The sequence below is a fragment of the Herpailurus yagouaroundi genome, unplaced genomic scaffold (genome assembly GCF_014898765.1).
Source record: "Herpailurus yagouaroundi ecotype Mexico unplaced genomic scaffold, PumYag 28, whole genome shotgun sequence".
NCBI classification, from domain to species: Eukaryota; Metazoa; Chordata; class Mammalia; order Carnivora; family Felidae; genus Herpailurus; species Herpailurus yagouaroundi.
The window spans coordinates 123628245-123655398 of NW_024412376.1; the positions used below are offsets into that span (position 1 = coordinate 123628245).

At 38.6% G+C, this 27154-nt stretch overlaps 1 protein-coding gene across 1 annotated transcript; it reads right to left on the reverse strand.

Moving 5' to 3' along the window:
• Positions 1-63: 63 nt before the first annotated feature.
• On the reverse strand, positions 64-17221 carry EXOC1L (exocyst complex component 1 like). The gene is made up of 3 exons (XM_040483135.1): positions 16863-17221; positions 6534-6664; positions 64-466 (listed from the first exon to the last, which is right to left on the reverse strand). Exons 1-3 carry the CDS (start codon positions 16981-16983, stop codon positions 200-202), a joined length of 519 nt encoding a protein of 172 aa, XP_040339069.1. The 5' UTR covers positions 16984-17221; the 3' UTR covers positions 64-199.
• Between the last annotated feature and the right edge of the window lie 9933 nt (positions 17222-27154).

A 27154-nucleotide genomic window follows, 5' to 3' on the forward strand; every position in this document is an offset into this window, starting at 1 on the left:
TTACCAAGCAACACACAGGCAAAAGTCCCAAATGTTGAATGATTGCATTAAAACACATCCCACTGCAATTCACAAAGCATCACTTTATTTTCATATAAATAATAGTCACTGATGAAGGGAAAAGCAAAATCATGACTATCAGTATTTATCTAGGGAACCATTTTCATAGAATACAGATGAAGGAACATAGTATATATCTTCAGAGTGGCAGGGGACACAGGGATAAGCATACTAGATTGAAAGCATAAAAGCATATTCTCATAAGAACCAAGCAATCCTTATTGTTTGAGGACCAAATGGAATCATCATTAATGTAAGTAGAATCAAAGTTCACAATCTGCAAGTCCTTCTTAAGATATGCATGATTCAGCTTATTCACAGTTCGAGCAAAGGCATATTTAGAAGCACAACTATATGCTTCCAAACTGTACACTTTCTTGAAGTGCAGATCAAAAAATGGATTGTCCTAGAGGAAAAAGAGAGATGTGATTTTGTTTGTAGCCAGGAAAGTAGTTAGATTTCCTGGGGGATTCTCTCATGTTCTCTTGTACATGCTTATTGATCATAAAGTATCAGTATCAAACATATTTCTAAAATCTACAAATGAGATTTCCAAAGCAACCTGCTTTAAACATATTTCTTCTAAAAACAACAATATGAAAGATTACTCTGGAAGCATCTGTGATTTTTCAATTTTCCAAACAAAACATGTCCAAGAATGCACAGTTATCAAGTCTTCCCAGGGAAGATGAGAGGATGGATAGGGATGGAAAAAGGGAATAAATCCACTTATTTAAGGTGGGGGGGGGGGAGAAAAAATTCTCCTTTTCTTTACTAGGAGGTTGGTCCCTTGTGCCATTACAATGATAGAAGGGGGGAAATACAAGATGGCAAGAGTAGCCTTTGGCATGCTACAAATCACCAACTTGCTGACTTTGAAGTTAATAGCAAGGAATTACCTTAGAAGTTAATAGCAAGGATCATTAAATCATTTGACTGAAACTGTGAAATTACTCAAGACTGCCTCTGTTGATGAACTGCCTCTAGACTGTTGCTCTACTTCTAGTGGAGGTGTTTTGAGAAAAAGTGGACATCAAACCTCATCTAAGTCCTATATGTTAAAATAATAATAATTGCCACTGTTACTAATATTAGTAACAACAATACCTTGCATTTATAATGTGCTTTTCAGTTTACTAAGTGCTTTCATATTCATTACCTGCCTAACCCTTCTTTTTGAGGACAGACGTTTTGAATTATTTATCTTTGTGTTCCTGGTACTTAGCCATGGCAACTACTAAGTTCTCAACAAATGTGTGTTGAACTGATTTGAAGTAGTCCGACAAAAAGAGAAGTGGAGGTAAACAATGCCTTGAATGACAAGAAGGCAGAAAGAGACCAAAGCAGACTATTAATAATTAGTTACCATCTAGTATCTAAATATTACATACAAACAGCTTATATTTTGGCAATTTATTTTTTAAGTAGGAAAATTCTTGCAGGAGACAGGAGAAAGAATATGAGTTTTGAAGTTAGATAACCATTTTGAATCTGTGATGTAACCATAGACAAAGTACTTATCTGATCTGACCTGACCTTCACTTTTTTGCTCATTTAAGAAAGGGTTGCTATGAATTTTACATAAGATTAATTATATAAATTACATAATAAGGACTTTCCCTTTCCCAAACCTGCTCCCCCCACCCCAAATTGTGATACTGGTGTTAATACCACCTTGCTTTATACCATTAATTTTTTAAAACAATTTTTTTAACGTTTATTTTTGAGAGAGAGAAAGAGAGACAGAGTATGAGTGTAGGATGGGCAGAGAGAGAGGGAGACACAAAATCCAAAGAAGCTCCAGGCTCTAGTTGTCAGCACAGAGCCCAACACGGGGCTTGAACCCGTGAACTATGAGATCATGACCTGAGCCAAAGTTGGATGCTTACCCAACTGAGCCACCCAGGCATCCCTATACCATTAATTAAAACAAAAAACAAAAACCAATGCTTTTAAAAAAGAATGTACAGAAGTGCTGTAATTTTAAATGCATTGTTCTCCTTAACCACACCTTGCAAAACTTTTCCTGGCTGTCATAATTGCAGCTTGAAAGACACTTCTGCAGGAAATCTCAATAAAAGAAAATCACACCCATTCCATTATCAGATACTAATCACACTCTTTATAGTTTTCTTACTGAATTGTTTGCTCCTTATCTTGTAGAAAATATCCGGTTATGCTTTTAAGATACTCAGAGGAGATTACTTTTCTCCTTTAGCTTAATAAATGAAGCCTAAGCAGGCATGTACATAGAATATAAGTCCCTCCTTCCCTCTCTTTCTCTCTCCCTCCCTTCTCTTGTTCTTTCTTTCAATAGAATCCTAGAGTCAAAAGGGGGGTCTCATAGACCACTCAGTGATCTCTTGTTTATAGCTGGGATGATAGTTTCCAGAGAAGTGAAGCCCAGGTCACATGTGTAGTTGTTGGCAGAGCCAGGATAAGAATCAAGATCTCAATCAACCCAGCCCCATGTTTTATTACACCATCCTCTCTCCTGTTATACCACATCACTCTCCAAATCCCCAGTCCTTTTGATTTCTGCTTTATAAACTGACTTCAATTTCAATTCCATTTCATTTTAAAGTTGACAACTCTCTGGCTCAAAATTGTTCTATTTAAAGCTGTACCATTGCTATTAAGAAAAATATAATAACTGCTGACTCCTGAGGATTCAATTCCAAGAGAGAGAAAGTAAAAATTCCCAGAACACCTGGGATATTTTCATTTCATCTTTAAAAGAATTGCACTGTGGATATTATAGTTTTTTTTTTTTTCTGGCAGTTCAGTAGTTTGAGGTCATAAAGGGTGAGAAAATTAGAAACACTCAGCTTCTCTTTTGTATCTAGTTCACTATCAAAGATGATGATCTTCAATGGGAAAGGGAAGAATCAACAAGATTGGGATGGAATTAAGGCCATGAGGAGAAAATAGAACAGTGAGCTGCTTCTATGGAATCTAAGTTGACAGCCTTGCTGAATGAAACCCCAGGCACTAACCAAGCTTGTAGAGTCATTATGACATCAGCAATATTTGAGAATTTGAGAGAAAGGAAAGAAAAATGGGCAAAAAAATGAGGTGGGGATGGTTAATTCCTGAAACTAGATTAGTGAACTTGACATTGATTTCTGATAAAATTCAATGCAGTATAGAAATTTTGGCAAGTACATAAAGTATAAAGAAGAAACAATAATTTTAAAAATATGTAATCCTATCACACAGAGATAATTATTATTAAAGCACTGGTGTCTTTCATATATACCTATACACACACACATACATATACCTGTATGTATTTTTTGTATTCAAATTTAAAGTTCAGATTTCAGTTTTCAATAATATGCAATATTTTAGGAGTGCTGGGTGGCTCAGTCGGTTAAACGTCTGACTTTGATTAAGGTCATGATTTCACGGTTTTTGAATTCGAGCCCTGCGTTGGGCTCTGTGTTCACAGCTCAGAGCCTGGAGCCTGCTTTGGATCCTGTGTTTCCTTTTCTCTCTGCCCTGCCCCACTTGTGCTCTGTCTCTCTCTGTCTCTCAAAAATAAACAAATGTAAGAAAAAAAGCAATATTCTAAATATGCGAAATGAGATAATAATACAAAGAAGTTTTGTATTTGGCCGACTTTTAAAAAACTTATTCAGTGGTGAATAATTGTGTTCGGAGGCATTCTTGTGGAAACATGATTTTTAATGGCTGTGTGACATTCCAGCTATTGATATGCAATAATATGCTTAACTATTTCCTAAGTATTGAACTTTTAGGTGGAATGTATTATCAGAAAAATGCTAGGTAAGTACTTAGGAAAAAAAGCAATGAAATCTAGCATGCTTTCGCCAAGAAGTTATGCCAAACACACCAAATTTTTAAAATACGATTGGGGCGCCTGGGTGGCGCAGTCGGTTAAGCGTCCGACTTCAGCCAGGTCACGATCTCGCAGTCCGCGAGTTCGAGCCCCGCGTCAGGCTCTGGGCTGATGGCTCGGAGCCTGGAGCCTGTTTCCGATTCTGTGTCTCCCTCTCTCTCTCTGCCCCTCCCCCGTTCATGCTCTGTCTCTCTCTGTCCCAAAAATAAATAAAAACGTTGAAAAAAAATTTTTTTAAATACGATTGATTCCTAGGTGACGTCAGGGTAATAACAGATAGCATATATTGATTTCAGTAAAGATCATGAGGGCAAAATTCAGGAATTCAGACTAGATTATCAAGTAAATAAGTAAGGAAGGCAGAATTAAGTGCTTATGTCTGTCTATTTCACCACTATCTTCAAAGCCTAGCAAAGCCTGGGATACTACAAATTCTCCATGAATGAATGAGTGAAGGAATGAGTGAATATATGAATACATAGAGACATTAAACAAGCAGTACAAAGAAGACATGTTAATAGATATCTGGGTGAAGTCTGGCTCCACCCACAAAAGACTGAATAGCTTTGTGACCTTGGGCAAGTCAATTAATCTCTTTAAGTTTCATTTTCCTCGTCTAAAAATTGGATGTAATAATAGAATCCAATTCATTGGGGTTTTGTGATGATTATGTGAAATTATATATGAAAAGACCTTCATGTGGTTCCTGGCATCTGGTGAGTTTACTAAGCAGTACTACAAGTGTGGTAATAGTAACCTTTCAATTACCCAGAGGTTACCCAGATGGCACTTAGCTCTGCTTGCTTCATTGTATTTATTATTGACTTGAATGAAGTCCTAAATGTTGTGCTCATTAAATCTGCATTAAAATAAAAAATAAAATAAAATAAAATAAAAAAGAACAGAGGGACACAAGAGTAAACAAACCATTCTAACCACCATAAATTCAACTTCCGTTAGAACATTTGTTTACCTACTGAAATTTAATTGTAATTGCTTTATAACAAAAATCCCATTTAAAAAAAACTGCATCATACTACAGTGAATATTAAAAAATAAAAGTATTAAAAGATTTGATAGATGGGAACAATAGGCCAAACTAAGGATATAATATTTACTAGGATTAAGAATAAAAAAGCTTAAATTCTAATTGATCCACCAAAAACACAAATTCTTATTGAGTGCTTACTATCTATCAGGCAGAAGGCTACGATAAAAGATAAAAAACCAAAAACAAAAGTAATGGTGTCAGTTTTTCAGGAGGTTTCCATCCAGAGGGGACATACAGTAAGTCAACAATTGCAGTTTGTAGAATTATGTCTATAATACATTTACATCCACAATGCAATGGGGGAAGGGAAGCATGAGTAGGACTTTACCCAATGGGGAATCTGGGAATGGGGTGAAAGATGGAGGTGACTGGGCATTATAAACCTCAAGAGTCAGTGGTTAAACACTGTGGATGTATACAGTTTAAGGGGAATGACCAGAAATAAAGGGGCCAGATCATCAAGGACCCTTATTTAAATTTTATTCTATGCAAGTAGAGGGTATGGCAGATCAGGTTAAATAGTAATTCATCCACAAAAGAACTGAGGTTTTAGATTAGTGTTTAATAGAAGTAAAGAATTCAGATCAAAGGAAATACAAACTAGTCACACTAGTTCTAAAGTATTGTATTTAATTCTGGAAAAGCAGAAGCATTCCAGAGGAGAGAAAATAGTGTAGTGAAGGGTGTTGAAGCAATGGCATGGGGGAGTAAAAATAACAATGCTATGACCTCTTAGCACTTGTATTGTCCTGTCATATTATCTTATTTGATTTTCATATGAAAGTTATTTAAAGAATAAAATGGGTACACTTAACCTAGAAAAGAGAAAACCTGAGGGAACATTATAATTATCTTCAAATATTGGAAAGGCTGCTATGTAAAAAGAGGATCCGATTTTCTCTATGTGGCTCCAAATGGTTAAACTAGGACTGATGGATGGATGTTAGAGTGAAGTGGATGTTGGTTAAACATAGTAGGAGATTTAAAAACAAGTATGGCAATCAGAAATTGAATGGACTTCCTCATTGGTAACACATTCCCCATCAGTGGAAGAGTTTAAGGAGAGACTGATAGGAAACCACTTATTAAGTGGTCACGTGGAGAGACGGGCACATACACCATTTTCCCACTTTTGTCTCCAAGGTTGTAGGATTTCTAAGAGTTATTGGTTTTTCTGGAGGATGAAGTGGCTAACCGACAGCAGTTTCAAGAAGATGAGAAAGGAATTCCCAAAATTTAATGGAGGAACTTGGGGTGGGGAGAGAGTGGGGTGAAACCATCAAATATTTAAAGTTTCAGGATTGACTGGCAGATTGTGTTTAACCTGTTAACAAGCCCTTGGGAAAGATGTTTTTAAATTTAATAGACAAAAATTCAAGCTTAAACTCAGAAAAACAGAACAAAAAAACCCAGTAGATTATCCCAGCCAAATAACCCAGCCACTTAAAACAATATGTCATCTTAACACTTAGTACATGCCAAGAATATGAAAGAGGATATTGAACATAAAGATTTCTGGCATATTGATCCCACATCTCCCTTACAAAACATAACACTTACAGTATCTGCTTCTTTTCCATCAATCATCTGCAGATCGTTCAAAGACCACTTTTTTGTTACTTCATATTTTTCATCTAAGCCTATTCTGTAGTGTTTCACCATAATTATTTTTACTTCTTCATTTTTGGTCACTGTAGGACAGAAAAAAACACTCAGTTTACATAAACTCTTAGAAGACAATAAATTATTCATCAAGTTATACTTTTAATACTTTTTTGGTATTTATGTATCTCCTTTTCATATAATGAGTTTGAGCCTATGTTATATCGGCACCCCAATTACGAACCCTGATGTATCTGAGCCTTCATGAGTATGCCCAATTTGCTCCACACGTTAATTTAATTTTTGCTACAATTGTGGCTATCGACTGCTGTGACTGCCAGTGGTAATATCTGTCAGATGAAGCACTGAGCTATGTGCTTTCAGCTCTGAGCTTTGTGGTGGACAATGGGGTTCGACTCCTGGCAGGAAATAAGAGGCTTTGCTTTAGCATACAGTCAATGCCAAGGTATTTACCAGAACAAATTGGAATTTTAATTTATAACAATATGAGAGAGTGGGGAGGTCGGGAAAGCAAACAGTTCTGCTCACACAGCAACGCAGTGTTGAAGAGTGACCATACGAGTACTACTTTGTACCTTCTCTTTTAAAGTTACAGTGAAAAAAAATGAAAAAAAAAATTGATGTGAGACTTGTGATGGAGAAGTGTGGGCATCACAGCTACCGTTGACCTGTTTGGAATTGTTTGAGATTAAAAAAATTTTTTTTTAACGTTTGTGTATTATTGACAGATAGAGACACAGCATGAGCATGGGAGGGGCAAAGAAAGAAGGAGACACAGAATCTGAAGCAGGCTCCAGGCTCTGAGCTGTCAGCACAGAGCCCAACGCAGGGCTCAAACTTGCAGGGATCAAACTCACAAACCGCAAGATCATGACCTGAGCCGAAGTCAGATGCTTAACTGACTGAGCCACCCAGGTGCCCGTATTGTTTGAGATTTTTAGTCTTCTCTAGCATGTCTCCAAATGTTAGCATTCAAAATGTGCCATTAAGACAGAAAGTTTGAGTATTATACCTTGAAAGGTATGGGAAAGTCATTGCTTTTTTAATTGTGGAAAAAAATGAGGGAAATCCTTTCTTGGCCTTAAAAACATTGTCTTTGGTCTCATAACAATACATTAGAAGAATCAACATTTGATGTTAGAACTCCTGAATTGAAAATTATCAATGAGTTAAGAAAGGAGTATTTACTGAGTACCTGCTATTTACCTGATAGAGTTATTACAGATGCCAGAGGGATACAAGTATGAGATATGGTTCCTGCCCTCTAGACTGCTAACACACATGAGGCACATAAAATATATATTATAATGGTATACAGGTATATTATTTTTTAAACTTTTTAAAGGCTTATTTATTTATTTTGAGAGATAGAGAAAGCGAGCAGGGAAGGGGCAGAGGGGGTGGGGGGAGAATCCCAAGCAGGCTCCACGCTGTCAATGCAGAGCCCAATGCCAGGCTGGAACTCATGAACCGTGAGATTATGACCTGAGCCAAAATCAAGAGTCAGACGCTTAGCCAACTGAGCCACAAGGGCACCCCAAGTATACAGGTATATTACAAAGAAGTAGCTGTGGGAAATGAATATCTATAAACTTCTTTCAAGACGGATGTCACTTAGACATCTTAGAAAGTTGCAAGCTGGTTCTGTCCTCTAAGAGTGAGACTGGAGTTTGTGTTTAAGGAACTCTCTTTTGGTTCTGGAAAGTGCCACTTTGGCATGCCCTCCTAGTTAAGAAGATAGAAAGCAATACATTGTGATATAATCATAATGATAGATAAGCAATATACAGCAGACTATATATGTTCAACAGGAGTTCTGAGAAGGGGGACGATTGGAATAGTTAAGGGAGAAACTATATATAACTATATAGTTATATAACTATATACTATATATACTATATAATTATAGTTATGGTCTATATACAAACAATAACTATAGTTATGGGAGAAATAGAATTTGATACAGGATTTAAAATTGGTCCTATCTGGGAAGGCAGAGATGATACTTGAAGGTGTTTATAGGTGAAGGACAGCATGAGGAAATGAATGGACAATAGAAACTAAACATCACCAGGTAGGATTAGAGAAAGTGGAGTGTATAGATTGGTTGGTATTAGGATATGGTGAGCAATAGGATTAACTAGTCTGAGAAGATTGTGAAAATGTTTTGAAAATCTATGGATTTGAAAAGGGACAGAAACCACTGAGGACTTGCGGTATCTGAATCCTCTGCCTGGTGGAAGTGTTGTGATGCTGGCCTGGGCAGCGAGGGCTCCAGAACTGGGGCTGGGGAAGGGGGTAGTCATCCTCTGAAGGTGCAAATGGTACTGAAATTAAGGGAACCAGTTGAGCTTAGAGCTGCTGAGTGAGTTCAGTCCTCTAGAGAGGGGAGTCTGAGCAGGTTGACAAATCTAAGAGGGCACTCTGTCAGGTTTTCCGTGAAAGCTCATACAGTTATACACATTCATAAGTCTCTTTTCTCCTTGAACAGGAGGCTAGTACAGTGGTGCCCCCATTAAAGGAGTATTTTCTGGAAGCAGCAATGCACAAGATACATTGAAGAAGAAAAGAAGGAGGGACTAGAGGTCCCTGGAAAAGGCATCAAGACTTAGTGGGCTCTGGCTTTAGATATTTTTTTTTAATTTTTTTTAACGTTTATTTATTTTTTTTGAGACAGAGAGAGACAGAGCATGAACAGGGGAGGGTCACAGAGAGAGGGAGACACAGAATCCGAAAGAGGCTCCAGGCTCTGAGCTGGCAGCACAGAGCCCGACGCGGGACTCAAACCCTCAGACCGTGAGATCATGACCTGAGCCGAAGTCGGACGCTTAACCGACCGAGCCACCCAGGCGCCCCTGGCTTTAGATATTTTTGATGCAAATCATGATGCCACTCTTTACAGTGTGGTCTGAGTAATTGACTTCATGTCTGGAGACTGGAGAGATTAAACCTCCATTGCTCATGTTGGAAAGTAGACATCAGAGTTCTACAAACTCACAGGGTGTAACAATTTAAGATAAAGTATATAAAGGACATAGATGGATGGACATAGATGGTTTGCAGTAATTGTAATTGTTAAAAGTGTTTCATTTCGTGTAAGAGACTGTTGTTGTAATCCAGGCACAGGATGTGGGTAATGGAAATAGACATGGCACACCCGAGTAAGATTTCAAACGAGGCACTGACAACACCTGATGGAAACCAAAACAGGGAAGTATGGAGGGTGAGCTGGTTGGGCAGAATACTAAGTTTAGTTTTTGACATACAAATGAGGTGTCCATAAACTATCTCAGAAAAGAAGGAGATGGAAGTTTATAGTTTAGGCAGCATCTTTATTATTATTTTTTTATTTAACTTTATTTATTTTTGAGAGTGAGAGAGAGCATGCACATGAGCAGGGGAAGGGCAGAGAGAGAGGGGGAGAGAGGGAATCTCAAGCAAGCTCAGCACTGTCAGTGCAGAGCCTGACGTGGGGCTCAAACTCATGAACCCTAAGATCATGACCTGAGCTGAAATCAAGAGTCAGATAGTTAACTGACTGAGCCACCCAGGTGCTCTGGAAGTTTGTAGTTTAGGAATGGAGATACAGATTTGGAATTTTTCTGTGTGGACAGGTTTCCAAGACCAAGTTCATAGGGAAAAGAGCAAAGAAGGGAGACAGAGCAGAGAAGAAAAACGTGCCAGCAGAGAGGTCTGAGAAGATGATGTGGGAAGAGACAAGCCCAACAATGCAATGCTATGAAAATCATAAGGACAGAGAATTTAAAAAATTGGAGATCATCCCGTGAAGTCATTTTGTTGGGTAAAGCAGAGTTCAGACCTGACACAGAATCTGGTGTGGGGAATGCCATTGACTTCTTTCCTGAAGGCAGTTTCTCTGGAATGGTGAAGGCAGAGACAACTTGCAGGAATTTCCATCATGCACTAATACTGAGAGCTTACTGTGTGCCAGTTCCAGGGTTAGGTAGGATTAAAACAAGAAACAGAAAGAGACTAAAGGCTATGATTTAGATAATATATTCCAAGAGTTTGGAAGAGTAGGGATCGTGTATTTTGGGGGACAAAGGGAGTGATTGAGGGGCATGTCCCGGAAAGGATCCAGAACAGAAGACCTGAAGCTGGCATCAAAAAAACAAATGGTGTGCAAAAATTTGTGGGTTCCTGCCCATGTACATTTCTCCAGCTCTAGAAAGGTCCCTTTCCACTGATCTAGATGTTAGCTTTGGGAAGAGGAAAGGCTTAGAAAAGAAGCCATTAGCATGGTGCGTTGCAGTGGAGGCAGAGTTGATTCTGTCATACTTATTAAGGACAAGATGATGGAGGCAGTTCCTTCCACCAGGAAGACATTGTGTCTGTTCAGACAAAGGCTGCACCTCAGAACCAAAGGACAATGTTCTTGTTCTGGCTAGCTGTCTCACTTGCTATTTAGAGTGTGGGAGAGGATGCTTATGTGGAGAAATAACTGGATACTATATGAAAATGTAACTTGAAGCAAATTCCGGGGCCTCATCTACATGTTTTGATAACTAGCCAATTGCCTATAGAGTCACTGATTCATCTCATTATTTTGATAAATATTTGAGTGCCCCTTTTGTGCAAAGCCCTGTGCTAGGCATGGAAAAAATGAATTCCCATAAGGCACCATTCCTGCTGTCCCTGAGATTACAGAGAGTAGGGGCTTAGAAAGAAAACACAGTATCACAGTGCCGTGAATGAGACATGGACCAGGTAATACAGGAAAATCAAGAAGGGACATCTTCATCCGACTGGTGGGGTCAGGAAGAGCTTTTTGAAGGGGGTAATGTGAGTTGTACAGGGCAGTGGGAGTTAAGAGAATGAAGAAAGGGGTAGAGGAAGTTTTAGAACAGTATGTGTACAAAAGCATGAAATACTTGACCCTTTTCAGTCATGGTAGATATCCGGTATGTTGGCATGAAGTGTGAGGGTGGATAGGTGGTAGGAAGCAGGTTAGGCAGGAGGGAGTTCCAGAAGGGTCTAGAATGCTAAGCTAAGGCGTTCAAATGTTAATCTGAGAGTTCTGTGTGTGGAGGGGAAACTTGGGGGGAGGGACGTCACTGAAGGATTTTAGGTAAATAGGCTGAGCTTTAAATTCTAGAAAGTTTTCTTGGGCAGTTCTGTAAAGAATGAAAAGAGATGTTGAGAAGGTAGAATCTGTTGGTTATTAAGTTTTCTTACATTAACGGTTACTATCCCACTAACAAACTAAGAAAATAAGCATCTTTAAAAGTTAACCTTTTGATACAATGATGCAGCAGAGAGACAGTACAGACTACTTAATTTGGCAAAAGTAGCCTCCTCTGGAGTCAAGGAGGCTCCAGGAACTGTGTTCAGCCAAGAGTCAAAGAAGTCTACTCAGGCTGGAGTGGACCCAATCCTTAATTTCCATACTTGTGCTCTGCTGCTGGCTAAAATTAAATGGCCATATCCACATTAATGCAGTGGCAAAGTGGAAACTTATCACATTGTCTTAAAACAGAAATGTGTTTATATAGTCAAAATGTTACAGAGTTGGTTTTAGTAACATCAGAGGTGCCATTATGTAATCATGATTTAGTGAGTAATATCTAGAGACCCAGAGAACTTCAGAATAACTTGTTTCAATATTAATATTTTAGTTTAGCATTTTCAGAATTACGATCTTAACTTCATGCCAATCATTTATTTTCACTGTTAATTTCAAAATAAACACTTCCATGAATAACTGCCTCTATTACTATGGTAAAATAGTCACTATCATTTATAAGGCTAAATGGAAAGAACGTTGGCTAATTGAACCAATATAATTTTACAGGATAGAAGAAAAACAGTAGCTCACGATTAAGCTGCACAGAAACACTTTAAATAAACAAATGACTGTTATTTTACAATCCTAGTATCACATAATTGTTTCCATCATTGAAATTAAGTAATACAAAAAAACTACCACAAGATAAAAGATAGAAGTCTCAGTGAAAATGTCTCAATATATTGATGATGTCTTGGGGTTGCTGAGAATGCTATTATTGATTTCATTAAAAAAGCAACTTTCAAATAATGTTTTTCCTAGAAATATTTTAATAAAATCATTTTTGGGGCTCTACTGAGTACTATAGATTGAAAGTTTGTGTTCCCCCAAATTCATTTTTGAAATCCTAACCCCCAGGATGACGGTATTAGGAGACAGAAACGTTGGGAGGTGATTTGGCACTAGAACCCTTACAAAAAGACTTCAGAAAGATCCCTTGCCCTGTCCACCATGTAAGGCTACGGGGAAGATGGTGGTCTCTGAGGAAGTAGTTCCTCACCAGACACTGAATCTACTGGTGCCATGATCTTAGACTTCCCAGTTCCTAGAACTGTGAGAAATAAATGTTGTTTATAAGCCATGCAGTCTCTAATATTTTGGTTTTTTCTTGTTAATTTATTCTTATTTAACAGTCTAATTGTCACCATTCTTGTTGTCAATGGCTTGACGAAATTGTTAGATTCTCTGGTTCACAGAGAAGTTCTGTTCTAACATTAAAATGTAGTATGTATAGAGAACTTATACACACTGTTTTCATATCTAGAAAATGACATTTATTTTCAAATTAGTATTTATGAATGAAAATGTTTTTCTAAGTATATAGGAATACTTGAAATAATTTGTATCTGAATATGTATATAATTTTTATTTATAAAATATATAATATATATTTTTCATTATATATTAAATACAATACTTATACATGTTTAGTATGTATTTTATTTTTATTAAAGTATTTATTTATAGTATAGACTATTTATATAACTATATCTCAGCATACATTTTCACAGTAAATATATTTTTCTGTATATTTAAAAAATTTAACCCTACCTTTTATTTTGTTTCTTTGGAGCATAATTTATCACGTTTGTTTTTTCCTAGTTAGGATTTAATAAGAGAGCACTATGTGCATATGTAGGTGTTATTATTTCCATTTCAGAGATGTCAACACTGAGACCAGGGAGGTTAATTATCTTGCCCCGAATTTCACAGCTGGCAGGTGGGCAAAGTAGAGTCAGGTTTTATACCAGATCTGACTGACTCCAAGCATTCCAGGATCCATTCTACCACGCCCTTCCCATTCAATTATGGCAAAAGCTCTATATACTCTTTCAAGTCCTTCAAAAGTTCTTTAATTCATTTGCACTCACCATTGCACAAGTGACTTATCCCTTTCTAGTGCCTGCATATTATAGGTTCCTCCCTCCTCCATAAGAAGTGCTGCTTTTAACTGATGTGGATAATGATGTTCTAGGCTAGGGGAAGCTAATCCCAAGGAGAAATGACCTTACAAACTCTGAGGTGCCAGTAAATCCTCAATGTGAATCCTGACAAAATACAGAGAGGGAGATTTGGTTCATGACATCTGATTTTTTACACCAATTAGGTAAAAGATCAAGATAACAGTAAATTACAATCATCTGGTTGTAAGACCCCTCCAAAAGACAGATTCTGATCAGATATATAGAAAATGTAACTTTTTGGGAAGCCTGGGTGGCTCAGTCAGTTAAGCGTCCGACTTCGGCTCAGGTCATGATCTCGTGGTCCGTTAGTTCGAGCCCCACGTCAGGCTCTGTGCTGCCAGCTCAGAGCCTGGAGCCTGCTTCAGATTCTGTGTCTCCCTCTCTCTCTGACCCTCCCCCGTTCATGCTCTGTCTCTCTCTGTCTCAAAAATAAATAAACATTAAAAAAAATTTAAAAAAAAGAAAAGAAAAAGAAAATGTAACTTTTTGAAACATATCTTCTTTAGTTTGAAAAATGCATGATGGAATTCAGCTACTCTAGCCTTTGATTCTTGCAAAGAATCAAAGAACTGCTAGATTATAGGATGTAAAGAGAAAATTATAACTATGAGTGTTTCTACTCTGTGAAGGTGGCCAAGATCTGGACTGACCCGCCTCAATAATTGTGATATGACCTGTTTGATTCATATCGATAGAAATTTTCTGAGTAAAGCAGGGTCAAAGATTAAAGTCTATCAATCATCGTTGGTCTTCACTTTAGATTACCATTCTGCCTGTATGTATTTGAAATGGTCATAAATAGATATTATACTTAGGGAAAATGCTCTCAGATTGATGGATGTGATATAGAGGAGAGTTATGAAAAACTAGTGAACAAATATGACTAATAATCTTAACTTTTATGTGAAATATCACAATATTGTTTCTCTTCACATCTGAGAGGACCTTGTGGTGGGTTTTTTTTTTTTTTTTCTTCTTACACAGGAGAGTCACTGAATTTTGCTAATAAAAGTGATCACCTCCTCTACTTGGTCATTTGCCAGATGAGAAAATTGAACCCTAAAGAGGGTGCCTTCACCCATGTTAACAAGGCTAATCCCTTGACCTTCTGATCCTTGTTAAAAGGATTCATGTCACTTATGGAGAAAAAAACAAAAAACACAAAAAACCAGCAGTTAACCCCAGCCCATGGTATTTTTCCTAGAACTCAATGACAACAGAAAGAAAAGACATTATCCATTTTCAAAATTTAATTCTAGGGGATTTTTTTTTCATGCCAGATTGAATAAATTCAGTTTATTATATGGTTGCAGGGAGGAATTAAGATATATCTGGTAAGTTAGATACGTTGTTATGATTATTTTATTTTTATAAGTTTGCTTTAAAAATACGTGTATGCTAATGATACATGATGGGTAATTAACTTTATAAAGAAGATCATAGTAGGAATACAATTACTAAATATTAATGTTGGAATAAGCATCTTCTCTAATATAGTAAGTCAAAATGCTTTTTTTTTTTTTTTTTAATTTTTTTTCAACGTTTATTTATTTTTGGGACAGAGAGAGACAGAGCATGAACGGGGGAGGGGCAGAGAGAGAGGGAGACACAGAATCGGAAACAGGGTCCAGGCTCTGAGCCATCAGCCCAGAGCCTGACGCGGGGCTCGAACTCACGGACCGCGAGATCGTGACCTGGCTGAAGTCGGACGCTTAACCGATTGCGCCACCCAGGCGCCCCAAAATGCTTTAAGATATAGTGATTTCATGGGTACGATACAGTTTCTAAAATTATTTCACTTGACTTTTCTTCCATAATTTGATTTCTTTCTTTTTCCTGGCCAATTAAGTTTTTTACCTTGCTGATATGCCAAGTCCCCAAACTTTGTATTTATACAGCAAACTATGCTAAGTAAAGTGTTAGATAAATATTAGTATTCTTATTATTGAGTAAATATTGTTCTTATTAGGAATGATAGAATTTAAAAAAAATTCTTAGCACTTCATTTACATCTGTTCTACTTCCCTCAGAGTACTCCGTCTTGACAACTTTAGAGAGTCCTTCTGAGGCAATTATCAGGAAAAGAATTATAAGTTGTTTTCTGAAAATACTGAGGTGTGTGCCTTAAAAAAAGAAAGTCCATAATGAACACTTAGAGTTTCTGAGCTCTTTCCTCCTAAGCCCCTGAAAAGTATTAAAAGACAGGGATTGGGAAAAGGGAATGCTGTACATTAAGTTTGATAATGGCACAAGCATTTCTGTCTAAATTCAGCATAATCATTACAGGTTAAGCAAATCATAATTAAGTGCAAAAGCCTATTCCCACATTTGGACAATTTTTGTGAATTTTAAAAACACAGGGGAAAAATCCATATTTTAAATAGTTAGAGAGCAGCCCCTTATCCTTACAGTTCCATCTTCATGAACTAATTTCTACGATTAGAGTATTGTTTCTGTGAGCATACTTCCTAGAAGAGAAAGGATTTTTAAAAATCCTTTCAAAATAAACTACCAGGAAGTAAAATTAAGGTCTTTTTCTTTTCCTAGCATGAAAAAGGAGAATCCTAGTTGTCCAGACTGGTTGGAAATAGAGCTGTATAACTCAATTCTCCAGTGTATTTAAAAATATACAGAAAGCTCTCTGTTGAATTTTTTAAGATGAGCTCTTACACATTAAGATTGCATACCATGCAAGTGAATTAAATAAAAGACTGGAGACAAAATAATCAAATCAGGAAAACACAAACCCACTTTCATTCTGAACAATTAATCAAAATATTCTTGATACGATATTATTTTTCTGTCTTCCATTTTAGCACTGAAAACAAAATTCTGTGGCATCCAAATTCCTAAACTTGGCATAGTTAGTTAAGCTCTATCATCAGAAGATACACGTGCTGTTAATTTACAGGAAAACAAACACAGAAATGTCCCTCTACCACCCAGGCACCTTGGGGTTATTTACATTTTGAAGTGATCACAGAAAGAATAGATTACCTGACACACAGAGGTAATACCTGTCCTGGACGGAGAACTCTATTTCAATAAACTCGTACAGATTCTGGGAGAGTGGCTTAAACAGTTTCTTCTCCAAGTCCTCCTTTACCAATGATGACATTGCCTCCAGTTCCACTTGGCCTGATGTCTTGGCTCGAGATCACCCTTTCTCTCCTTTTGCTCCCTAGATTTCTTGTTTGGGTTTGCTCCTCCCAGCCCTCGCCCTTTAACTTCTCATTCCTGGCCAGACCCAGGCTCCGCAGAACAGTCTATGCGGTCAGACCCCTCACTGCGGTGCGTGCCCAACGACAGCGGCAGCGGCAGCTGCAGCCAAAATCCAGCAGCAACACTCGCCCCACCGTCCCTCCTCAGCATCCAGGCTGAAGTAGGCTGCTCTCTGGAGCTCTCCTGTGGTTTGCTGATGGGGAACACATTTCTGAACACCAGCAGCTGTACTTGTGGAGTCCCTTGGTTATTCTCGTCTAGTAGCCTTTTCCCTTTCACATCACTCTGCAGAGGAAGACCACTGCTTCAGCTTGATTCCATTATATAAATCAGCTGTCTGGCCCTATTGATTGGGATCATCTTCCATTAAGAACTTTGCTGTCATCGGCAGGAGACAAAGCATCAGTGCTTGCTCCTGACACTTCCAACAAGTCCCTTGCCCTCCTCTCCCCTCCTGCAATTCATCCAGACCTTTGCTTCCGCGAGAAAGTCAGCACCAACTCCTGGGTCCAAATTATTTTTTCAATGGGCTCACTTTAATGTTGTTAATTCTCCTACTCACAAAGAAAAATGTACTAGGTATCTGCCGGGACAAAGCTTTATGTTTGTTTCTTGGGAAGGTGGATTTTCTGTCCCCAAGGAGCTCATAATCTAATTGAGATGAGTACACCAAATAATTATCATGAATGTTTAAAAGTGATAAATGGCACAGAAGAAAAAGGAACATAGAAAAGATATCTGTACCTGGAAAGTATCAGAGGAAGTGCTATGGGAGAAGATCTGGAGCTTGAAGGATGAGAGAAAAGTATTGAAGTGTAGGAGGGGAAGGAGCCTATTCCACAGACTGGCCACTGTGAGCCACAGCCCTGCATCAGAATGCTCAGGGTGTGTTTGGGAGGACGAGAAGTAGTCCAGTTTTCCTGAGAGGTAGCATGTATGAAAGTAAAAGACAAGGCTGGAAAGACAGATCGAGGCCACATCAGGAAGGGCCTTGATTAATCCTTTGGACTTTATTCTGTAGAAATAGCCTGTGAAGATTTTTTTTTAGACATTCATTCGTTCAACAAATATTTTTCAAGTGTTGATATTATGCCAGGATCTGTTCTAGGAACTGGGAATATACAATGAAAAAAATAGGTCATTTCCTTGCTCCTGTAGAGCTTAGAGGGGTAGTTGAAATATAAAGAAATAAAGCAGTGACCATCCAGGGTACACTCAGCTGCAAGTAACAGAACACATGACATGGAGTTACAAGTAGGAAAGACTTCAAAAAATCTCTCATAATAAGAAGCCTGCAAGTAAGCAGGTTCAAGGCAAGCTCAGTGCTTATAGATGAGGGTCCCAAGTGCTTTGTGTCCTTCTAATTCTCAGCTGTTGGCTTTTTGTCCTTAGGCTGCTGTTGTTCAGCTCCAAGAACAGGAAGAAAGGGGGTCAGGGGTTGGTAGCTCTTCTTGATTTCTCTTTATGTCAGAAGCAACTCTCAAAAACCAGACAGAGAGTTCCCTTTACATCTTGATGTCCATAGCTGGGTCACCTGGCCATCCTTAGCAAGCAAGTATTTGTCATTTTTGGTTCCTATTATGGGAAAGGGGAGTTTCTAACAAGGAAGAAGAGTCTGGGAATGACTGTAAGCATGCAGTGAATAGTGTTCCATGGCTTCCATATTTGCTGCTCTAAAGAAAAATTAATGACATGGCTGTGGCTAGGCTGAATTGTGGGATCTTGGGTGAGACACTTGTCTCTCTGAGCTTCTGTTTTCCCATCTGAAGAACGATCTCTAGGGTCCTTTCCTACTTTAATATCTCCTATTCTGTTTGTGATTTTGGAGTCTAGTAAAACACTTTGGGTAGAGTACTGAAGAACTAGTACTATGTTTTTAGATATAGAAATGGAGAAGAGGGCATGAATATAGAGACATAAGATATATTTGGATGATAATATCAATAAGCTGTGGCACCTAATTGGATGTGAAAGGTGGAAGGTAGAGTCAATAGGATACAACTACTTTCCACTTCCACCTAGAGAATGAGATAATGGGCCCACATCACAGAAGGGGACTTTCAGAGAAGACATTATTTCCCTCTTTTGCACTTGAAAAATTATTTCCTGGGTGTTTTAGTCCCCTTATGGAGAACAAAGACAATAACAAAAAACAAAATAAAAAAAAAACCAAAAAACTGGTATGACAGGGGCGCCTGGGTGGCGCAGTCGGTTAAGCGTCCGACTTCAGCCAGGTCACGATCTCGCCGTCCGTGGGTTCGAGCCCCGCGTCGGGCTCTGGGCTGATGGCTCGGAGCCTGGAGCATGTTTCCGATTCTGTGTCTCCCTCTCTCTCTGCCCCTCCTCCGTTCATGCTCTGTTTCTCTCTGTCCCCCAAAAAATAAATAAACGTTGAAAAAAAAATTAAAAAAAAAACTGGTATGACAATCAGAACACTCATCAACAGCATTGTCATTGAAATTCAATTAGATATTTATTTATTTATTTATGTGATTTTTAAAAATGTTTTTCTCTCCTGCTAGACTGTAAGTTTTATGAGTGCAGGAACCATGTTCTTCCTGCTTGCCATACATCCAGGATATGTGATATGCAGTGTCTAGCATGTTATAGACATCCTTGCATTTATTTATTCACTCAATTTATTTGTAAATATTTACTAAAAGAACAAATAATTGAATCAGTCTTTTGTTTAAAATTTTTTAACATTTATTCATTTTTGAGAGAGAGAGACAGAGTGCAAGCAGAGGAGGGGCAGAGAGAGAGAGGGACACAGAATCTGAAGCAGGCTCCAGGCTCTATGCTGTCAGCACAGAGCCCGACACAGGGCTTGAACCCACAAACTATGAGATCACGACTTGAGCTGAAGTCAGATTCTTAACCAACTGAGCCATCCAGGTGGCCCAGTTGCCCCTTCCTTCCTTCCTTCCTTCCTTCCTTCCTTCCTTCCTTCTTTCCTTCCTTCCTTTTTTGCCTAGCTGGTTTTGCAGTTATACATCCTCATAGCTGGAATAGACAGCTATTAGTTTTACCAGTGATTTATCCTGTGTCAATATCCCTTTGTTCTTGTTGCCATGAATGCATGGACATTAGCTGTGAGAGGCTCAACTGCACTTCTGAAGGAAATACTACAACTTTCTCTGAAAGTTCTTAAAAAAAGAGTGGCTATGTTTTCCAGCATGGTTTTGAGTAATGTTGACATTAGAGGTTCAGGAACTGACATAGTGACCTTTTAGTTCAAAACTGAAATGTTTGCTATCAGTAAGTGTGTTCAGGAATGATTTGCCATTGGTGTGAATATTCTTATTGTATTGATTTGACAGTCATAGGGAAAAATTCATACTAAAGCGCTAATAAATGTCTTTTTTAAGGTTCTAAATCATCCTATAAGACCAATCTATCAAAACATTATCTAAGTTATAAAGAATCAGAGGATTCAACCTTCAAAGAATTACAAATGGCAATTCATCGACAATGGAAATAAGGAAAATCTTTAAAGACCCTAAGTTCTTTGTCAGTTCAGAGGAATAGAGTACTAAACTTTTGGAAACTAGCATCAACAGAAGATGTTATAGAAAAGTAACAAATACAACCCCAAATGTGTTCTTTATGATATTTAAGGGAGCTATAATGGGTGCCTGGCTGCCTTAGTTGGTAGAGCATGTGACTCTTGATCTCAGGGTTATGAGTTCAAGTCTCACGTTGGTCATAGGGATTACTTAAAAAAAATTTTTTTTTTAGATATTTAAAAGAGCTGGGGCGGGGCGCCTGGGTGGCGCAGTCGGTTAAGTGTCTGACTTCAGCCAGGTCACGATCTCGCGGTCCGTGAGTTTGAGCCCCGCGTCAGGCTCTGGGCTGATGGCTCAGAGCCTGGAGCCTGTTTCTGATTCTGTGTCCCCCTCTCTCTCTGCCCCTCCCCTCCCCCGTTCATGCTCTGTCTCTCTCTGTCCCAAAAATAAATAAACGTTGAAAAAAAAAAATTAAAAAATAAAATAAAATAAAATAAAAGAGCTGGGGCATCTGGGTGGTTCAGTCGGTTAAGGGTTCGACTTCGGCTCAGGTCATGACCTCACAGTTTGTGAGTTCAGACCCTGTGGGCCTGCCTCAGATTCTGTGTCTCCCTCTCTCTCTGCCCCTCCCCTACTCATGCTCTGTCTCTCTCTCAAAAAGACATAAACATTAAAAAATAATTTTTAAAGAAATATTAATAGAGCTACAAAAACATTCTTTCCTCATGGCCAAAGACTATTCTAGTCTGTAAATTTATTTTCTGAAATGCTATGACTGAAATTGTCAATGGGGATGATGATGAAGAAACCATTGGGAAAAATGGCATTTTTCTGGGAACACTTATTTTTTTTTAACTCCAATATCTCCTAAATATATTTCCTACAGAGAAGGAATTTTTAGTAGCTACTGTTTCACTAATGAGGCCCAGCCAGTCCACCATCCTGGGTAAAGTAATGAAGCTTATGTCTATATAGAGATAGCCCAGTTGGTGTACAGGGAGACAGATTACTCAGAAGAAAAGACCTTCTTGCATATAAGACTCACAGAGGAACAGAAGCCTGGTTTCTACACGACCCACAACTAGAAGAGTGGACTATAAAATCTAATCTGTAAATAGTCCAGATATATTTTATTCTTACTATTTTTTTCCCAGAAACTAAAGAACTATTTTGCTTTCAATTTTCAGTTTTGGAATTTTGCTTTAATCACTTTCTAACCTAGTCTTTAAAATTATACATTCCCTTGCAACCATAGAATTATTTATTTGCTTAGAATAGCTAGGAGTAAGTGTTCTACCTGTCTACCTGCCCATAAGTTACAGGATAATAATGTGCACAAATGATAATATTATTCTCCCTTTCGCACATTCACAAATTATAGGAGTGTCGGTTTGCACAGAGCTCAGGGCTCAAGTAGTTAATTGGCCCTCTGGAATTACAGAGTTTGCCGAGTTGGGAGTTTGTTTGCCAAAGTTCTGCTCTTCTCAAGGCTGCTCTCTAAGTACACAATGAAGTAGTGGTAAACACCGTGAATACAGGCTGGGCCCCAACTCTGTGTCTTCTTTCTAGACCCATATTTCAAATCTCTTTTGCTTAAGCACAAGGCTGTGGTTGTGTATGCCCTCATATCACTAAGTCCTGGACTGCCCTCCAGGAGAGGAGGGAAAATACTATTTATCAGCACTAATCAATGCCAGACTCTGAATGTTGGCCTTTGCAATATACATTGTTTAATTTAGTCTTCCAGCAAAGCTAAGAGGTAGGTATATGATTGTCCCCATTTTCCCCATGAGGAAACAGTGTTCTGTGGAAGCATTTTAGCTCTCCTTAATGTTTGACAAAGAGGGTAATGCATCTCTGTCCCGTATTTACTATTTCTACCTTTGGTAAGAATGTCATTAGTAATAAAATGTTACTATAACTAAATCTTCTCCATTATGAAAGTCTTGAACATGATGCTTTTTAATGTTTGTTTATATACAGATTGAAAAATTCCAGTTCTGGAGGGTATGATGCTAAGTGAAATGAGTCAGTCAGAGAAAGACAGATACCATATGTTTTCACTCATATGTGGATTTTGAGAAACTTAACAGAAGGCCATGGGGGAAAGGAAGGGGAAAAAAATCGTTACAAACATAGAGGGAGGGAGGCAAACCACAAGAGACTCTTAAATACAGAGAACAAACAGGGTGGATAGGGGTGTGGGGGAGAGGGGAAAGTGGGTGATGGGCAGGGAGGAGGGCACTTGTTGGGATGAGCACTGGGTGTCGTATGGAAACCAATCAGGCAATAAATTATATTTAAAAAAAAGAAAAATGCCAGTTCTATGTTAGATTTCTTAAACTTTTATTTGTAGGAAACAGGACAATATTAGTATCAAAATATTTAATCTTTTTTACACAAAAAATTCTATTATGGTATCATATCATATCTTACTTAATCCAAGAAATATTTGTTCTTCAATCAAAGTACTTCTTGGCAATTCTAGTTTAGGAATATGTGTGTGTGTGTGTGTGTGTGTGTGTGTGTGTGTGTGTATACAATGGACTAGAATGTATTGAAATTCATGTGTTGAGATCCTAACTCCCATTGTGATGAAATTAAGAGGTAAGGCCTTTGAGAGTTGATTAGGTCATGGATTGAAGTCCTCATGAATGGGGTTATCTTTATAAAAGATACACTAGAGAACTCCCTTGTTCCCTCCCTGAGGAGGACACTGGGAAAAGAACCAGGAAGCAAGCCCTTACCAGACACCAAATCTGCTAGCGCCTTGATCTTGGACTTCCCAAGACTACAGAATTGTGAGAAATAAGTGTTTGGTGTTTGAGCCACCCAGTCTATGGTATTCTGTTATAGTTGCCCAAATGGACTAAGACAGTATGTGTGTGTGTGTGTGTGTGTGTGTGTGTGTGCATGTACACACACACACACACACACACACACACACACACACACACTGATGATTTAGGATACATTCCAAATAGATGTACTTTGTCTGGCATTTTGTCTTGTTTCCATTTGTTTTCTTCCAGTTATGGATGCTCCACATGGTCCCATAGCTCTGTTGTAAGAGTTATCAGAGAATACAGCCCTATCCCTGAAAGGAAAAGAAATGCAATTCCTTCTTTTTGTGCCCATCCTTCCCCGACATTCTAACATTCACTGATGAGGATTTGCTGAGATACTTGATCCCTCAGACTTCAGTTTATCACTAATATTGCAGAATATGTCACAATAGAAAAGCTTCAGTGGTTCACAGTCAGTGCCAGAGTCCTCATTAAGGAGAGGGTTTCTCTGACTCAGCCAGAGATGGAGTACATTTCTTGCTCGGAATGTTCTAGTGTCATTTAAAAACAATGGATTTATAGAAGCAGCTTCCTTTTAAAAGCAAAAAAGAAAAGGAAATTCCAAAAGTACTCTTATAAAAAATATTATTTTGACAAGATATATACAAAAATTTATTTTCAGGGAAAAATTTGTCTTTTCATACAATTTCACAAACATTTAAAGAACGGTTATAAAGAAAATGTTTCTATTTTCGTCTGTATGCTACAGAATAACATGAAGAGCAAGTTTTTGTTTGGTTTTATTTGGCTCCATAGAATATATGATTTATGTTCATAAAGAGAATGTCTCAATGTCATAAGGTAGTGAAAATAATAAAACTATTTCTATAGAATGGATGCTAATATACATATAGTAGTTAAGTTTTCAAGCAAGGTTTTTTCTAATTTTGGAGATAAGGGGACTTCAAATTAGTTAAGAGAAATCACATTATATGATATCTAACTAATAATAGCCAATTCATAATAAATGCATAATAGTTGTATAGAGTTTACTATGTGCCAGGTGCTGTTCTAAGGGCTTTACAGATGTTAGCTTATTTAATCTTCCCAGTACTCCGATGAGGTGGGTCTTATTGTTATTCCAGTTTTACATATGAGAAAACTTTCACACAAGTTGGCAATTCCTTGCCCAATCTTACACTGTAGTGGAGCTGGATGTAAATGGAAGCAGTCTCGCTCTACAATTTGTGCTCTGAACCACTGGGCCATACTGCTTTGTTCCAACTCAACCAGGAGTAGTATTTAAAAACTTTGCTACACAGTTGTAGATATATTTCTTAGGACATTTTAACCTGTAAACAAAGGTATTGTTTTCTTGTCTCAACCTTTTTTTAACTGCCTTTTCATTTTTAGGCCTTTTAATTCAACCCATGTCCACAAAGATGCCAGTAGTTTGGGACTGGTAAGATGAGCTCGTCTCATAGAAGGTGCTTAATAAATGTCTCTTAAATGAATTAAAATGTAGCTATCAGTCCTAGGGAAAGGCCTTGGTTTTCCCTTTCCTATATCAGCAACTCCAAATGTAACTGGACATATATAGGTCAACATACAACATACAAAGGGTATCTATTTTTTTCTCTCTGCCTAGCACTCTCCTTTCTTCTGGTAGAAGAATCCATCTTTTCCATGGAGAAGTCATTCCCTGTGTGGCAGTGGGCCTGCTCCCGCTGCCATTTGCTCCACCACTGCACAGGCATGAGCATGTGACCCTGGCTTAGTTTTAGCTAATGAAAGCTTCATTCACAGTGATTGGTTCAGGGTTGTACATATGATCCAAGCAGGAAAGTGCCTAACCATTGTCTGTCAATTCCAAATCCATCCTTCTTTGCCTCGCTTTGTGATCTTAAAGTTGGGCCCTGTAGGGGCGCCTGGGTGGCGCAGTCGGTTAAGCGTCCGACTTCAGCCAGGTCACGATCTCGCGGTTCGTGAGTTCGAGCCCCGCGTCAGACTCTGGGCTGATGGCTCAGAGCCTGGAGCCTGTTTCCGATTCTGTGTCTCCCTCTCTCTCTGCCCCCTCCCCCATTCATGCTCTGTCTCTCTCTGTCCCAAAAATAAATAAACGTTGAAAAAAAAATTAAAAAAAAAAAAAAAAGTTGGGCCCTGTAAACATTTCTCTTCCACCCACTAGTGGAACGTTAAAGTTCATCAGTAGAGGGCAATGGAGTGACCCTGCAAGGCAATAGTAGCAGGAAGCTAATTCCCTTCCAGGTCCTAATCCTCCATTATTACTGTTATTTAGGGTGTAAGCCTAGTGGCTAGCAGGGCAATTCTACCTATATCCTCAGGCCATGCTCTCCTCCTCTGTAGCCACCCACACCCTCTGGCAACAGTTAATTTCTTTAACAGACCAGTTGCAGCTGGACTACACCCTCCCACAATGGCAAGCTGCTTCCATTGTTTGGTCCTGGCCAGCACCCTGTGGCAAGTTTCTTTGACCACCAGTAAGCTTCTGGTTCTCGTGCAAGCCATGCCCTCTCCAAAGAGGCCTGAATCTCATTTTTGATGAGGAGGGGACTCCTTTAGTCCTTAGTCTTTCACTGTTCACCCATCCTTAGTTTAAAGTTAGTAACTGCTATTTTGTACCTGCTCTCTGTTCAAGTAACCAGTGTGGCTTCTATCTCCAGACAGGATTCGCAGTTTCCTCTGAAACTTACATAGAGATTCTGGGAAAAAAGAAGATGGTTTCTCTCCTCTTGCTGGATCAAGAGCTGTAAGTATAAGGTAAGCTGGAGCTGCTTGAGGCCATTGTCCCCAAACAGAGAGAGGCTATTTTCAGTTGGAAAAAAAAAAAAAAAAACCAAAAAACAAAGATGACGTCATACATAGAGATAAATAGATGAGACAAATGAAGGTGGAGAGCTGCCATGACTGAAGATAGTTTCCCAGTCATATTACCAATAAATCCCCCCGCCTTTTTTTTTTTTCAAAAAAATTTTTTAACGTTTTATTTATTTTTGAGACAGGCAGAGACAGAGCATGAACGGGGGAGGGTCAGAGAGAGGGAGACACAGAATCTGAAACAGGCTCCAGGCTCCGAGCTGTCAGCACAGAGTCCGACGCGGACGGACCGCGAGATCATGACCTGAGCCGAAGTCGGCCGCCCAACCGACTGAGCCACCCAGGCGCCCCCTGCCTTTTTTTTCTTAAGCAAGTTTGAGTTGGATTTCTGTCTCTTGAAATTGAAAGAACACTAACTAGGATATAAAGTGATTTACCACAAAAGAAATATTATTTACTTTTCATTTTTAGTTTTTAATAGTATCTTTAATTTTTAAAAGGATCATTTATTTATTTAACTTTTATTCACAATCTTCCAAGGGCAGTCTCTGAAGGCTGTCTGCTGTCCGCTCTCCTATGCTGGAGGGGGATCCGGGAGATACATTGCAGTAAGTATCCACTGCAGGGGTGCCCAGCTTGGTCTGAGGAATCTGAACAGATCTCCCAACGTGACTACGGAGCTGATGCCCAAGGGTGTGTTAGAGCTGTCCAACTCTCATGAAGTTAGGATATGTTAACCTGATCATTAAACAGATATTTATGAAGTCTTTCCATATTGTGTGCAAAGTATTGTGGTGGATGCCAGGGATACAAAACTAAATAAACTCCCCTATTTTTAAGGAGATTGTATTAATCATGTGTTTTATTTTCTGTATTCTGATGCTTTGACATCTGGAGCCTTATTGACCCTGCAGGGTCATACCCTCACTACCTTCCT